Below are 15554 nucleotides of genomic sequence, written 5' to 3' on the forward strand. Positions count from 1 at the left end.
ATGGTAGGGGACTGGAATGAGAAGCAATGAATCAGATTCAACTATGATGAATACATTCATGAAAGGGAAGAATTTAGAGAAAATGGAGGAGACAAGGGAAAGAACTTAAATATATTGCTTCTAATTCGGAACTGATACCGTCAGGCAGGAGGTACAGAAGTCTGAGGTTCTACACAGCCAGGTTCAGGAAGAGCTACTATCCTACAGCCACCAGGTTCTTGCACGAACTAAGCACACCTTATGGTCCATCTCACACTCTTTCATGGACTTGTCTTCAATTGCATCTTTGGTTTTATTTTTCCCTGTCTTACTTTCTGTATAGCATTGGCATAATGTTGATGTATAATTCATGTATTATTCATATTCTGTGTTGATGAAGACATTTGTTTTCCCTTAATGTTAATTAAGTTATTTTCCCTTAATCTCGTTACATCCCTGATTTTTTCTTAGGTCTCTTTATATTGACTCAGTTATTTCATTCATATCACAGTTATCATGAGATAACAGAAAATGAAAGGCTATGTGGGAGGGAATGTCAACATAGCATCATGGGCTGAAGGACCTGTACCTGAAGGATTCTACATTAACTTTCTCATTCTAATCACAAGAGCCTGCTTCTTTAGTATTTCCTTCCCTTTCCCTCCGGACTACGTACTCTGCACCTCTGGCTACAGGCATAGCTGGTTCTGGAACACTGGTCTTCAGTATATCTGGGTAAGAGTTGTCAAGAACCATGGCTTTTTTTTAATGAATTAATTAAAATCACCAAGAACAAATCAACTGGGTTAAGACTGATTTCTGCGATGGCGAAAATTCAGATGGCTTAAGAGCATCAAACACTCACATCTCTTTTTCTGGAACTGCAGCAGTATTATTTTTTCTTTTAAATCAGAGATTTGGGATGTGCAGGAAAACAGGAAGTAGAAGCTCAGATACTGCCGACCGAGCAGGCACAAGAGGCCTAACAGCCACCTCCTACTTCAATTTATTAAGTAATATTCTTACATTGGTAGCTTTCATTAACACTAAAGATAGAAATATTCGTAGACTCCTCTTTTTACTCGGTTTTACTCGACTACCACCTTTCTCAAAGATGGAACAGCAAAATATTAACTCAATCTGCTGGAGGTGGAATTTGTTTTAAGCTTGTCTAGTGCATGCTACTTTTGAACTAAAAGCTGTGTAAACTGATACTATATTGGAACAGTTTACCAATCAGTAAATCAGCAACTACAATTTAAAATGGAATTAAAGCCAGAAAAAAGCAACAGATCAATAAGATTTCTATCCCCTCCATAACATCAATTGTTTTCAGACCATCTAATCCTATTGGTGAAATCGGTGTAATTCCTACAATTCCTCAGAACCCGTCACTCATTGGCAAGCATCTTTTTACCTGCTGTCTCTGGGATGATCGGTCCCCGACAGCTGAAGCCTGCACGGATAATTGAAGAGCACAAGTATTAATCTGCAAATAAAAGAGTGGAGTTACAATACCTGTATAAAATACTTCGTATTAATTAAAAGCCCTGTGATCAGAAGACTCACTTTCAACACAAACATGCAAACAGTTAACCTTGAAAGGCAGGAAAGATTCAAAATTTTGGCAATTCTTGTATTTAAATAAAGTCATGCTTAGATGAAGTCAGAGCTGCTTTGTCATTATATACCTGTGCTAAATATATCACAATCCTCAGATCTGTTTGCTAACGATAAAGATATGTTCCAGCAAAAAGTGCAGAGATGACACCTGAAGGACTGTGGGCAACCTTGAGAAAGATGTACTGACTTTAGTGGATCTGCAATGTAGATTTACCAGAATAACAAAAGGGTGGCAAAGGTGAAATTACAGAAACAGATTACATAAACTAGGGTATTACCTGGACCGAGTACTACCTGAGTCCAGTAAACTAGGGTTGTATTACCCGGAAGCTTGAATGCTGAGGGGTTTGATGATAGACGTTTTCAAAATAGCAAAAAAAATTATTTCAAGACACAAAATCCCAACGTGAAATGAGATGATAGAAGAAACTGACGTTAATAGTTTCTGTTCATTGCTACCATCAAGGAGGTGGTACAGGAGCCTGAAGACACACACTCAACATTTCAGAAACAGCTTCTTCCCAGCTAGCAGATTTTGTAATGGGCCAGCCCATGAACACTGTCTGTCTGTCTGCCTAGGCACCATACCCGATGCAGACTTTGGTGACCATGGTTTTCCACATAGATCTATCCTTCGTTTTTTGGATGACTTATATTTCCTCGATGCGTAGCCACCTGGAACATTACCTCACTATTTCTGCTCCTCTTTACATTACTTAATTAATTTAATTTATACACATCTTATTGTAATTTCTAGTTTTAATATATTGCACTGTACTTCTGCCACAAAACAATGAATTTCAAGATATGTCAGTGACATAAAACCTGATTCTGAACCCAAAAGGGACTTGTTTTGATTCAAAAGCTTTCTCATTGTTGCTGTACAAGTTACTTGGACTAAAAGGAGTGATCAATATCGAGAGAGACACAACATCGAGATGGCCAATTCAGACTACATCAACTAAAATTCAAGATTGTTTAATGTAATTTCCAGTACACAAATGTAAAGAAGAACAAAATAATTGTTACTCCAGATCCAATGCAGCACAAAAAAACACAGTAAGATAAAGAACACAATAACAAAAAATAAATGTAAATACGTAAGCTAGCTTCCATACATATATTGTATGTACATAAAGTGACACCAGGCACAAGAGTGCTTGTACATAAGGTGACTGGCTGGAAATGATAAAGTAGTGGCGTGGGGTGCGTTATAGTTGGAGGTTTTGATCAGATTTACTGCTTGAGGAAACTAACTGTTTTTTATTCTGGTGGTTCTCACGTAAATGCTGCATAGCCTCTTCCCTGATGGTAGAAGGGCAAACAGTCCATCAGACGGGTGTGAGGGATAGTTCATGTTACTGGTCCTGATAGCTGAGGGGTAATTACCGCTTCTGAACCTGGTGGTGTGAGCCCTGAGGCTCCTGTACCACCTTCTTGATGACAGTAGCGAGAAGAGAACATGTCCTGGATGGTGGGGGTCCCTGATAATGGATTCTGTTTTTCTGCGACAGCACTCTGTGTAGATGTGCACAAAGGTGGAGAGGACTTTACCTGTGGTGGACTAGGCTATACCCAGTACTTTTTGCAAGATTTTCTGTCCAAGGGATTTGGTGTTTCCATACTAGGCCATGATGCAATCAGTCAGTATACTCTCCAGCACACATTTACAGAAGTTTGTCAAAGTTTTAGATGACAGGACAAATTTTTACAAACTACTGAGAAAGCAGAGATAGTGCCATTTGTGCCTTTTTTGTAAAAGCACGAACAAGCTGGTTCATGGAAAGACCCTCTGAAATGACCCTCTCCGACTCTGATCCTGCGATGTGGACTGGCTCATGGACATCCAGTTTCCTCCTCCTGTAGTCATTAATCACCCCTTTGGATTTGCTGACATTGAATGAGAGGTTGTTGTGGCAACAATCAGGAAGAAGGCGCGAAAAGAAACAACAACAATCCAATATGTTGATTTGTCATCACCTTTGATTCAGCCTATGCCATTGGAGCTATGCTTAGATTAGATTAGATTAGATTCAACTTTATTGTCATTGTGCCAAGTACAGATACAAAACCAATGAAATGCAGTTAGCATCTGACCAGAAGTGCAAAAGAATAGTGTTACTTACAAAATAACTGTGAATAAAAAGTAAGTGCTACAGCACACAAATATAAGAGTACTGAGACAGAACAATATGGGTGCAATACAGCGCTGTGATGTGAAGTTCAGCAGGGTCACAGCCTCAGGGAAGAAGCTGTTTCTGTGTCTGCTGGTGCAGGAGCAGAGGCTCCTTGTAGTGTCTACCGGATGGGAGGAGAGTAAAAAGTTCATGGTTAGGGTGCGATGTATCCTTGATAATGCTTTTCATCCTGCCCAGACAGCATTTATGGTAGATGTTCTCGATGGTGGGCAATTGGGTGCTGATAATCCGCTGGGCATTTTTCACCACACACCGGAGTACTTTGCAGTCCGATACAGGACAATTGCCATACCACACTGAGCTGCAGTTGGTGAGCATGCTCTCAATGGTACAGCAGTAAAAGTCCGTCAATATCCTGGGACAGAGGTGAGCTTTCTTGATGCTCCGCAGGAAATAAAGGCGCTTTTGCGCTTTTTTGACCAGGCTGGAGGAGTTCAGGGACCAGGTACTTGTGCGCTTGCGCCGGTCGTGCATGCAGCCGGTTACAGTTGCTCTGTAGTTTCTTATTTTTAAACTTTTTAACTTAGTTATTTGTTGTATCTTTTTCCTCACGGTAACACGTAGAAGCTGCACCCTCTCTAACATGCTGGTGGAGAGAGTCTTACTTGTTTTTTTAGCGCTGGAAATAGTTACATTCGGATACGTCTCGTTAGCGTGGCAGCAGGATGGCCGCATTGTGTATTCCAGGGACCAGCTGATTACGCTCATGCCCGCTGGTTTAGCGAACAGAGTAGCAGACATACCGGCTGAAATCTGGAGGAAAACACACAGAGGATGCAGATGCGGATCAAAAAAGGTGAGGGAAGAGGACCAGGTCGAAACAACAGGGGCTTATGGAGAAGGTAAGTCATAAGCCATGTCTCCCCTCTCTCATCATGGAAAACGTGAGATCGCTGGGGAATAAAATGGACGAACTGACGGCGCTTGTCAGGAGTCAGAGAACATTTCGGGAGAGCAGTGTCATGTGCTTTACTGAGACGTGGCTGCACAAGGACATACCCGATCAAAGTGTTTCCATAGAGGGCTTCCAGTCTGTTTGAGCTGACCGGAATTGCACTGAGAGCGGTAAACGTAAAGAAGGGGGCTTGGGGTTCTGGTAAACAACAGATGGTGCAATCCTGGGCATATTACTATCAAGGAACGTGTTTGTAGCCCGGATATTGAACTTTTTGCTGTTGGACTCCGGCCATATTATTTGCCAAGGGAAATCTCGCATGCAATTGTGGTTGTTGTGTACATCCCTCCCTCTGCAAACCTGACATCGGCGTGTAACATCATTTACACCATCATAGCCAGATTACAAACCCAGCACCCGAGTGCCCTCATTACCATCTCGGGTGACTTCAACCATGTTACCATGGCTAGAACACTGCCCAACTTCACGCAGTATGTGAGCTGTACAACCAGAGGGGAGAGGACTCTGGATTTGATGTACACTAACGTTAAGGATGCACACAGCTCCTCTCCCCTCCCCCCACCGGGGAAGGTCAGATCACAACCTGGTGCATCTAAAACCCTGCTACGTGCCTCTGGTGAAGAGTAAACCTGCAACCTCGAGGACAGTGAGAAAATGGTCGGAGGAGGCTTATGAGGCGCTCCAGGGTTGTTTTGAGGTGACAGACTGGCAGGCACTCTGAGCCACATGGAGAGGATATTGATGGGCTCACAGAGTACATCACTGATTACATCAACTTCTGTGTGGACTGCAATGGTCCGACAAGAACTGTCCTTTGTTATTCAAATAAAAAGCCATGGGTGACAAAGGACATTAAGGACATCCTGAACGCTAAAAAGAGGGCGTTTAGAGATGGAAATAGGGAGGAGCTGAGGGCAATACAGAAGGACCTGAAAGCCAGGATCAGGGAGGCTAAAGACAGGTACAGGAGGAAGCTTGAGTGGAAACTCCAGCAGAACAACATGACAGAGGATGAGGACCATCACTGGGTTCTGGCAAACTAGCAACAGAGGAGCTGAAGGCAGTGTGGACAGGGTCAATGAACTTAACCTGTTCTTTAACAGCTTTGACATTGTGGCCCCTGCCCATCCCCCACATCAGCCATCTGTTGTCGGTCACCAACCAACACATATTCCACTCTCCCCTCCTACCCCTCCTCACAGTCCCCCACCCTGCTCTCATGACTATACCCCTTCCCCACACGAAACCACCACAGTGGGCTTCACAGCTGAACAGGTGAGAAGACATCTGAAACGTCTCAACTCAAGCAAGGCCGCAGGACCGGATGGTGTCAGTACCAGGGTGCTCAAAGCCTGTGCCCCTCAGCTAAGTGGAGTACCTGAGCCTGAGGCTCCGGAGGGTTCCTGTACTGTGAAAGACGTCCTGCCTCGTCCCTGTGCTGAAGACGCCACACCCCAGCGGCCTCAATGACTACAGACCGGTGGCATTGACCTCCCACATTGTGAAGACCCTGGAGAGACTTGTTCTGGAGCTGCTCCGGCCTATGGTCAGGCCACACTTTGATCCCCTCCAGTTCACCTACCAGCCCCGACTAGGAGTTGAGGATGCCATCGTCTACCTACTGAATTGTGTCCACGCCCACCTGGACGAGCCAGCGAGCACTGTGAGGGTCATGTTTTTTGACTTCTCCAGTGCGTTCAACACCATCCGCCCTGCTCTGCCAGGGGAGAAGTTGACAGCGATGCAGGTGGATGCTTCCCTGGTGTCATGGATTCTTGATTACCTGACTGGCAGACCACAGTACGTGTGTTTGCAACACTGTGTGTCCGACAGAGTGATCAGCAGCACTGGGGCTCCACAGGGGACTGTCTTGTCTCCCTTTCTCTTCACTATTTACACCTCGGACTTCAACTACTGCACAGAGTCTTGTCTTCTTCAGAAGTTTTCAGATGACTCTGCCATAGTTGGATGCATCAGCAAGGGAGATGAGGCTGAGTACAGGGCTATGGTAGGAAACTTTGTCACATGGTGTGAGCAGAATTATCTGCAGCTTAACGTGAAAAAGAGTAAGGAGCTGGTGGTAGACCTGAGGAGAGCTAAGGTACCGGTGACCCCTGTTTCCATCCAGGGGGTCAGTGTGGACATGGTGGAGGATTACAAATACCTGGGGATACGAATCGACAATAAACTGGACTGGTCAAAGAACACTGAGGCTATCTACAAGAAGGGTCAGAGCCATCTCTATTTCCTGAGGAGACTGAGGTCCTTTAACATCTGCCGGACGATGCTGAGGATGTTCTACGAGTCTGTGGTGGCCAGTGCTATCATGTTTGCTGTTGTGTGCTGGGGCAGCAGGCTGAGGGTAGCAGACACCAACGGAATCAACAAACTCATTCATAAGGCCAATGATGTTGTGGGGATGGAACTGGACTCTCTGACGGTGGTGTCTGAAAAGTGGATGCTGTCTAAGTTGCATGCCATCTTGGACAATGTCTCCCATTCACTAAATAATGTACTGGGTGGGCACAGGAGTACATTTAGCCAGAGACTCATTCCACCGAGATGCAACACAAAGAGTTATAGGAAGTCATTCCTGCCTGTGGCCATCAAACTTTACAACTCCTCCCTTGGAGGGTCAGACACGCTGAGCCAATAGGCTGGTCCTGGACTTATTTCTTATTTCATAATTTACTGGCATAATTTACATATTACTACTTAACTATTTATGGTTCTATTACTATTTATTATTTCTGGTGCAACTGTAACGAAAACTAATTTCCCCTGGGATCAATAAAGTATGACTATCACTATGACTAGGTGAGCTCCTCAGAAATGCGAACACCAAGGAATTTGAAGCTTGATACACGCTCCACTACAGCTCCGTTGATGTAGATGGGGACGTGAGCATGGCTCCTGGCATGTCTGAAGTCCACAATGATCTCCTTGATCTTCTGGGTGTTAAGGGCCACACAGTCATAAGTAAAAGGTGAGTAGAACAGGACATTGAGCACACACACACACACATAGCCTTGTGGTGCAGCTCTGCTAATGCAGATTGTGGAGGAGATATTGTTGCCAATCCGAACTGACTAGAGATCTAGCAACCTCCTTCTGGACTCTGGGACGCAGCCCATCTGCTCCAGGTGACTTATCCAGCTGAAGACCATAAGACAAAGGAGCAGAAGTTGGCCATTTGGCCCATCGAGTCTGCTCCGCCATTTTATCATGAGCTTATCCATTTTCTCCTATTTAGTCCCACTCCCCCACCTTCTCACCATAACCTTTGATGCCCTGGCTACTCAGATACCTATCAATCTCTGCCTTAAATACACCCAATGACTTGGCCTCCACTGCCACCCATGGCAACAAATTCCACAGATTCACCACCCTCTGACTATAAAAATTTCTTCGCATCTCTGTTCTGAATGGGCGCCCTTCAATCCTTAAGTCATGCCCTCTCATACTAGACTCACCCACCATGGGAAACAACTTTGCCACATCCACTCTGTCCATGCCTTTCAACATTCAAAATGTTTCTATGTGGTCCCTCCTCATTCTTCTAAACTCCAAGGAATACAGTCCAAGAGCAGACAAACGTTCCTCATATGTTAACCCTCTCATTCCCAGAATCATTCTAGTGACTTTTGAGTTTGCCAAGCACTTTTTTCTTTGTAAAAGCAATGGCACTCACTCCTGCTCCCTGACACTCACAGACCTCTGGCACATTGCTAGTGTCTTCCACAGTGACAACAGATGCAAAGTACTCATTAAGTTCATCTGCCATTTCTTTGTCCCCCATTACTACCTCACCACCATCATTTTCCAGTGGTCCAATATCAAATCTCACCTCCCTTTTACTCTTTATATAACTGAAAAAACTTTTAGTATCCGGCTTTATATTATTGGCTAGATTGTCCTCATATTTCATCTTTTGTCTTCTTGGAGCTTTTAGTTGCCTTTTATTGAATTTTAAAAACTTCCAATTCATCCAACTTCCCACTCACTTTTGCTACCTTATATGCCCTTTCCTTGGCTTTTATGCAGTCCTTAACAGCCACATTTGCCTACCACTGCCATTTGAGAACTGCTTCTTCTGTGGGACATGTCTATCCTGTGCCTTGTGAACTATTCCCAGAAACTTCAGCCATCTCTGCTCTGCCATCATCCTTGCCAGCATCCCCCTCCAATCCATCTGGGCAAGCTCCTCTCTCATGCCTCTGTAATTCTCTTTATTCCTTTGTGATACTGATATATCTGACTTTTGCTTCTCCCTCTCAAATTGCAGTATGAATTCAATCACATTATGATCACTGCCTCCTCAGGGCTCCTTTACATTAAGTTCCCTAATAAGATCTGGATTATTATACAACAGCCAATCTAAGATGCCTTTCCCTGTGTAGACTCAAGCACAAGCTGTTCTAAAAAGACATTCAACAAATTCCCTCTCTTGTGATCTGACACCAACCTGATTTTGCCAATCCCCTTGCATATTGAAGTCCCAATTACAAATGTGTCATTACCCTGATTACATGCCTTTTCCAGCTCCCTTTGCAATCTCAACTAGACATCTTGGCAACTATTTGGAGGCCTATATATGATTCCCACACTGCTTCTTTTTACCCTTACAGCTTCTTAACTCCACCCACAAAGATTCAACATTCTCTGGCCCTATGTCACCCCTTTCTAAAGATGGGGAGAGGGGACTGGAGTGAGGTTGGGGGAGAGGGGAGTGGAGTAAGGTGGGGGGAGAGAGGGGCCTGGGGTGGGGTGACGTAGGGTGAGAAGACTGGATGGGGTGAGAGGTGAGGTGGGGTGGGTTGGGAGACAGGGTGATGGGGACAGGTTGGAGGTGCGATGAGGTATGAGACAGGGTGGCAGGTGGGGAGATGGGGTGGTGGGGTGGGGTGAGAGGACAGGGATGGGACATTGGAGGTGTGGGCCGGCGACCAGGTCAGGCGGCGAAACCGGGCACCTCGGACAAAGGGCGAGGCGTGGTTGGGTTGCCATGGATACCGCAGAGCACCTACCGGGTTTCCGAGCACCCTTGGCCGGTATTTGCCGGGTAGCATGTCCCACTCCGGCCCTGCTCCCGGTCCCGATGCTCCGCTCCCTACCGGCGCTCCCCGGCTCCCTGACAACCGCCACTTCCGGTGCTGGTGGCGCCAGCGCTCCATGATCCGACGCCGGCCCGGCCCGGCCCGGGATGGGAGTTGTTCAACCGCCGGGAAAACAGGAGAAAGCGGCCAAAAGCTGCGAGTCTGCCGCCCAGATACTTATTATTAAAAGAGTCTGGGTTCGGTCGGGAGAGCCGAGTGCCCTGCAATGCCGTTAGTTCCAAGGATCATCAGACGGGATCAAGAGGATCTCCACAAAAAATGTTCCAGCATCAAACTCAAAAGCAGCACGTTACCGCGCAAAGTGGCAGATCATATCAGCATATAAAACATCCGTCAACTGAAACATTAATAAGCAAGGAAATAACAGAGTATGGCATTTAGTAAGCCTGAAATATAAAAACAGGTATTACGAGCGTCTATGGGTATTTAAAAAATGAGGGTTCACAAAGTAACTTCAGAAAGAGAGATTAACGAAAACATGGATTTGACAGATGAATTACCCGAGTATTTTGCATCATTCTTCAATATAAAGGTTTGAATTAATATCACAGAAATAACAGTACATCAGGAATTGGAAGGGAAAGAGAAACTCAGGGAAACAGAATTTATCCACGGCATTTGATAAAGCAACCTATCAAAAGAGACCGTAGAAAATAAAAGTTTAAGTTTAATTGTCATTCAACACTACACATGAATGTAGCCAAGGAAGATAGGAAAGAATGAAAAACATTTTATCTCAATGATGAGATTGCAGAACAATCCCAGTGCACATGAAGGCGTGCTTACCTTCAAAGAATATCAGAGTCAGGACATAATATTACAAAGCACTGGTTAGGCACATGCGGAACGTCGTGTGCAAATGTGTTTGCAAAACTGTCTGTGACTGCAGATGAGTTCATCGGGGTCTTGCCAACACTGAAGGCCTTTCGATAGGTGTTTTTTCTGGAGTTAGGTTTGGCTGAGGTGTGACCTGATGGACGTAGAAAGATTACAAGTGGCTCAGATAGTCAAAATATTTCACTATGGTAGGGGGTATCAAAAACAAGGGGCCGCAAGATTTAAAGCTGGTCTCCGGGGTCAGTTTGTTACAGAGTAGTTAATGTCTGAAATGTGCTGCCAGAGGAGGTGGAATCAGATAGATCACTACATTTAATTCATTCAGGCATTTAAATCACAAAACAGAGAAGGGCATAAGCAAATGAGATGAGCTAAAAGGTCTGCAGAGAAATGGAGGGCAGAATGACCCATTTTGGTACGGTTGGAGCCATGTACAAGTATGTATAGCATGCAGATACTGTAAGTAACCAGGAAAAACTACAGAAAAGAGATCAATAAAATTGAAAGAATAGAGAAAATTTAGAAACATAGAAAACCTACAGGCCCTTCAGCCAGCAATGCTGTGCCGAACATGTCCTTACTTTAGAAATTACCCAGGTTACCCATAGCCCTCTATTTTTTTAAGCTCCATGTACCTGTCCAGAAGTCTCTTAAAAGACCCTATCGTATCGACCTCCACCACAGTCACCAACAGCCCATTCCACGCACTCACCACTCTCTGCATAAAAAACTTACCCCTGACATCTCCTCTGTACCTACTTCCAAGCACCTTAAAACTGTGCCCTCTCATGTTAGCCATTTCAGCCCTGGGAAAAGGCCTCTGACTATCCACACAATCAATACCTCTCATCATCTTATACACCTCCATCAGATCACTACTCATCCTCCGTCACTCCAAGGAGGAAAGGCCAAGTTCACTCAATCTATGCTTCCCAATCCAGATAACATCCTTGTAAATCTATAGTTTTCACATCCTTCCTGCAGTGTGGTGATCAGAACTGAACACAGTACTCCAAGTGTGGTCTGACCAGGGTCCTATATAGCTGCAACATTACCTCTCGGCTCTTAAACTCAGTCCCACGATTGATGAAGGCCAATGCACCGTATGCCTTCTTAACCACAGAGTCAACATGTGCAGCAGCTTTGAGTGTCCTATGAACTCAGACACCAAGATCCCTCTGATCCTCCACACTGCCAAGAATCTTATCATTAATACAATATTCTGCCATCATATTTGACCTACCAAAATGAACCACCTCACACTTATCTGGGTTGAGCTCAATCTGCCACTTCTCAGCCCAGGTTTGCATCTTATTGATGTACCGCTGTAACCTCTGACACTTTTCACACCACCCCCAACCTTTGTGTCATCAGCAAATTTACAAAGAGAAGGGGTCCCAGAACACACCACTGGTCACCAACCTCCATACAGAATATGACCCATCTACAGCCACTCTTTGTCTTCTGTGGGCAAGCCAACTCTGGGTCCATAAAGCAAGGTTCCCTTGGATCTCATGCCTCCTTACTTTCTCAATAAGCCTTGCATTGGGTACCTTATCAAATGCTTTGCTGAAATCTACTGCTCTACTGTCATCAATGTGTTTGAGTCACATCCTCAAAAAATTCAATCATGCTCGTAAGGCACGACCTGCCTTTGACACAACCATGCTGACTATTCCTAATCATATTATGCCTCTCCAAATGTTCATAAATCCTGCCTCTCACGATCTTCTCCATCCACTTACCAACCACTGAAGTAAGATGTTGGGTGAAACAAGAGCTGGAGGTCATAGGTTATGGGTGAAAAGTGAACGAGGGGGAAGTTCAGTCAGGTGCTGCGAATTTGGAATGAGCTGGCAGCCTGAGTGGGAGATGCAGGCTCAAATGCCAACGTGACACATGGATGGTGGGGGTGGGGGTGGGGGTGGGGGGGGGAGGTTGGTATGGAGGCTTGTCAACAACACTGGGGAGAATAAATGTTTAGAAGGGCCTGTTTCTGTGCTGTAAACACCATGACTCAGAATGGTTGGATAGGTTTGGGTTGCATCTGTTAGTGTTTAAAGAGGTGACGCAATTGTCAAAATGGTCACCACTTAATAAATAGATGAGCGGGCTTGAAGTGCAAATGGCCAGTCCCTCTTTCTGATGTCTGTAAGTTGTAGCTTTTCAGCAAAGACACCTAGAACAGCAGATAACTTCAGGAAAATTAATTGTGTTGGAATAATGGAATGGGCAAAGGATGATAGACTTACCCTAATATCAGTAAGGGTGAGTTCAAGTACGCCGATTTTATTTTTCTTTGAGATACAGCTCAGAATAGCCCCTTTCGGCCCCTGAAGCAGTTTAGAAAAATTGATTTTGCTAACAGTGTCACATTTAGACAATGTCAGGAATTAGCGACATGATTTATTATGGAAAATTATAATTATGGATTTTGAATAACCAATAGTTTGAGGGATTCACTGTTCATCGGGGAGTGACTACCATTTTGTTTATGTTTGGAGATTGTGAAAAGGCATTGACCAGCCACAGATAAAGTAGAGTTCTGCAATATTCGCACAATCATATATAACCATATAACAATTACAACACAGAAACAGGCCATCTCAGCCCTTCTAGTCCGTGCCGAACTCTTACCCTCACCTAGTCCCACTGACCTGCACTCAGCCCATAACCCTCCATTCCTTTCCTGTCCATATATCTATCCAATTTAACTTTAAACAACATCAAACCTGCCTCAACCACTTCTGCTGGAAGCTCGTTCCACACAGCTACCACTCAACCAACTGCACATTTGTAGATGAAGTGTGATGGAGCTGAGAATAAATTTCTGGTGGATATCAAAGTCAAATACAGAGGCCTGGTCTTTCAGGCGATGGTCTACCTGCAGAACAGAATGCTATGTGTAATTGTCCATCCACCAAAAAAGCACAACAGAGATTCATCTGTACAAAAAACTCATTTGAAAATAACTCATCTTGTTCTAAGATAACTGAAAGAATTAAAGGATTACACATTAAAATACTGTAATAAATTTATTAAATGCTTCGAGAAAATAATGGTGTGCAAAATCTCCAGATCAAAGTAGATGCACGAGCTTAAGGTTTGATGCAGAGGTCAGCCCAAACACAACATTAACAATGGGACAAAGCAGCAGAGTTCATAGCTGGAATTATTTATTAGTACAAACACGAGGAATTCTGCAGATGCTGGAAATTCAAGCAACACACATCAAAGTTGCTGGTGAATGCAGCAGGCCAGGCAGCATCTCTAGGAAGAGGTGCAGTCGACGTTTTGGGCCGAGACCCTTCGTCAGGACAAACTGAAAGAAGAGCTAGTAAGAGATTTGAAAGTGGGAGGGGGAGATCCAAAATGATAGGAGAAGACAGGAGGGGGAGGGACGGAGCCAAGAGCTCATGAACATTGACTTCTCAAACTTCCACTAATGCCCCACCTCCCCCTCGTACCCCATCCGTTATTTATTTATATACACACATTCTTTCTCTCTCTCTCTCTCTCTTTCCTTTTTCTCCCTCTAGCCTTCTCATCCTCTTGCCCATCCTCCGGGTTTTTTCCCCCCTCTCCCTTTTCTTTTTCCCTGGGCCTCCTGTCCCACGATCCTCTCATATCCCTTTTGGCAATCCCTGCAGCTCTTGGCTCCATCCCTCCCCCTCCTGTCTTCTCCTATCATTTTGGATCTCCCCCTCCCACTCTTAAATCTCTTACCAGCTCTTCTTTCAGTTAGTCCTGACGAAGGGTCTTGGCCCGAAACGTCGACTGTACCTCTTCCTAGAGATGCTGCCTGGCCTGCTATGTTCACCAGCAACTTTGATTATTTATTAGTAGTCAGGATTTGGGGATACAGTTAGCAGAGTAATTCAGTGTCTCCATCAGCACTGCTATTTAAGGTTTAGGAATTAGGTTGCTGTTTGTAAATAAATGTCAAAGGGGCCAAACCCAGTGGATTAAATCAGTTCAATGTTGGAACATAATCTTGTACAATTTGGACTCTTCTCCCTGTACCCCATCACCCCCTCCTCTCCCATTACCCTCCCTCTCTATCCCCACCCTCTCCCCTTCTCCCCATGACCCTCGTTCTCCCCACTCCCTACCTCTCTCCCACACACCCCTCGTCCACACACTACCCTCCCTCTCCCCATTACCATCCCTTGCTCCCCTTCCCCACACCCTCCTCTTCTCTCCCAAACCCTCCCTCATTGTTAGCTTCTCCCACCTATCCACCTCTCCCACACCCTCCCCTTCCCCATTATCCTCCCTCTATCCCACACCTTCCCCTTCCCCATTATCCCCCTCTCTCCCACACCCTCCCCTTCCCCATTATCATCTCTCAATCCCACACCCTCCCCTTCCCCATTATCCCCCTCTCCCACACCCTCCCCTTCCCCATTATCCCCTCTCTCCCACACCCTCCCCTTCCCCATTATCCTCCCTCTCTCCCAAACCCTCCCCCTTCCCCAGTATCCTCTCGCCCACACCGTCCCCTTCCTCATTATCACCCTCCCCTTCCCCATCATCCCCTCTCTCCCACACCCTCCCCTTCCCCATCATCCCCTCTCTCCCACACCCTCCCCTTCCCCATCATCCCCTCTCTCCCACACCCTCCCCTTCCCCATCATCCCCTCTCTCCCACACCCTCCCCTTCCCCATCATCCCCTCTCTCCCACACCCTCCCCTTCCCCATCATCCCCTCTCTCCCACACCCTCCCCTTCCCCATCATCCCCTCTCACACACCCTCCCCTTCTCCATCATCCCCTCTCACACACCCTCCCCTTCCCCATTATCCTCCCTCTCTCCCACACCCTCCCCTTCCCCATTATCACCCCGTCTCCCACACCCTCCCCTTCCCCATTATCCCCTCTCTC

General features: G+C 45.5%; 1 protein-coding gene across 6 annotated transcripts in view; it reads right to left on the reverse strand.

Moving 5' to 3' along the window:
• LOC140211781 (leucine-rich repeat-containing protein 49) overlaps positions 1 to 9890 on the reverse strand; it is a 127315-nt gene extending 117425 nt beyond the window's left edge. For 3 of the 6 annotated variants that reach the window (XM_072281930.1, XM_072281927.1, XM_072281926.1), the window contains exons 1-2: positions 9744 to 9843; positions 1397 to 1468 (exon numbers count right to left, since the gene is read on the reverse strand). In XM_072281930.1, the coding sequence (XP_072138031.1) occupies positions 1397 to 1468; positions 9744 to 9785 (114 nt within the window). In that variant the 5' untranslated portion in view covers positions 9786 to 9843. Of the gene's footprint in view, positions 1 to 1396; positions 1469 to 9743 lie in introns of all 6 variants that reach the window. The other 3 variants (XM_072281925.1, XM_072281929.1, XM_072281928.1) reach the window with 2 other exon arrangements.
• Positions 9891 to 15554: the final 5664 nt, after the last annotated feature.

Source organism: Mobula birostris, chromosome 18, assembly GCF_030028105.1.
Source record: "Mobula birostris isolate sMobBir1 chromosome 18, sMobBir1.hap1, whole genome shotgun sequence".
Lineage (NCBI taxonomy): Eukaryota > Metazoa > Chordata > Chondrichthyes > Myliobatiformes > Myliobatidae > Mobula > Mobula birostris.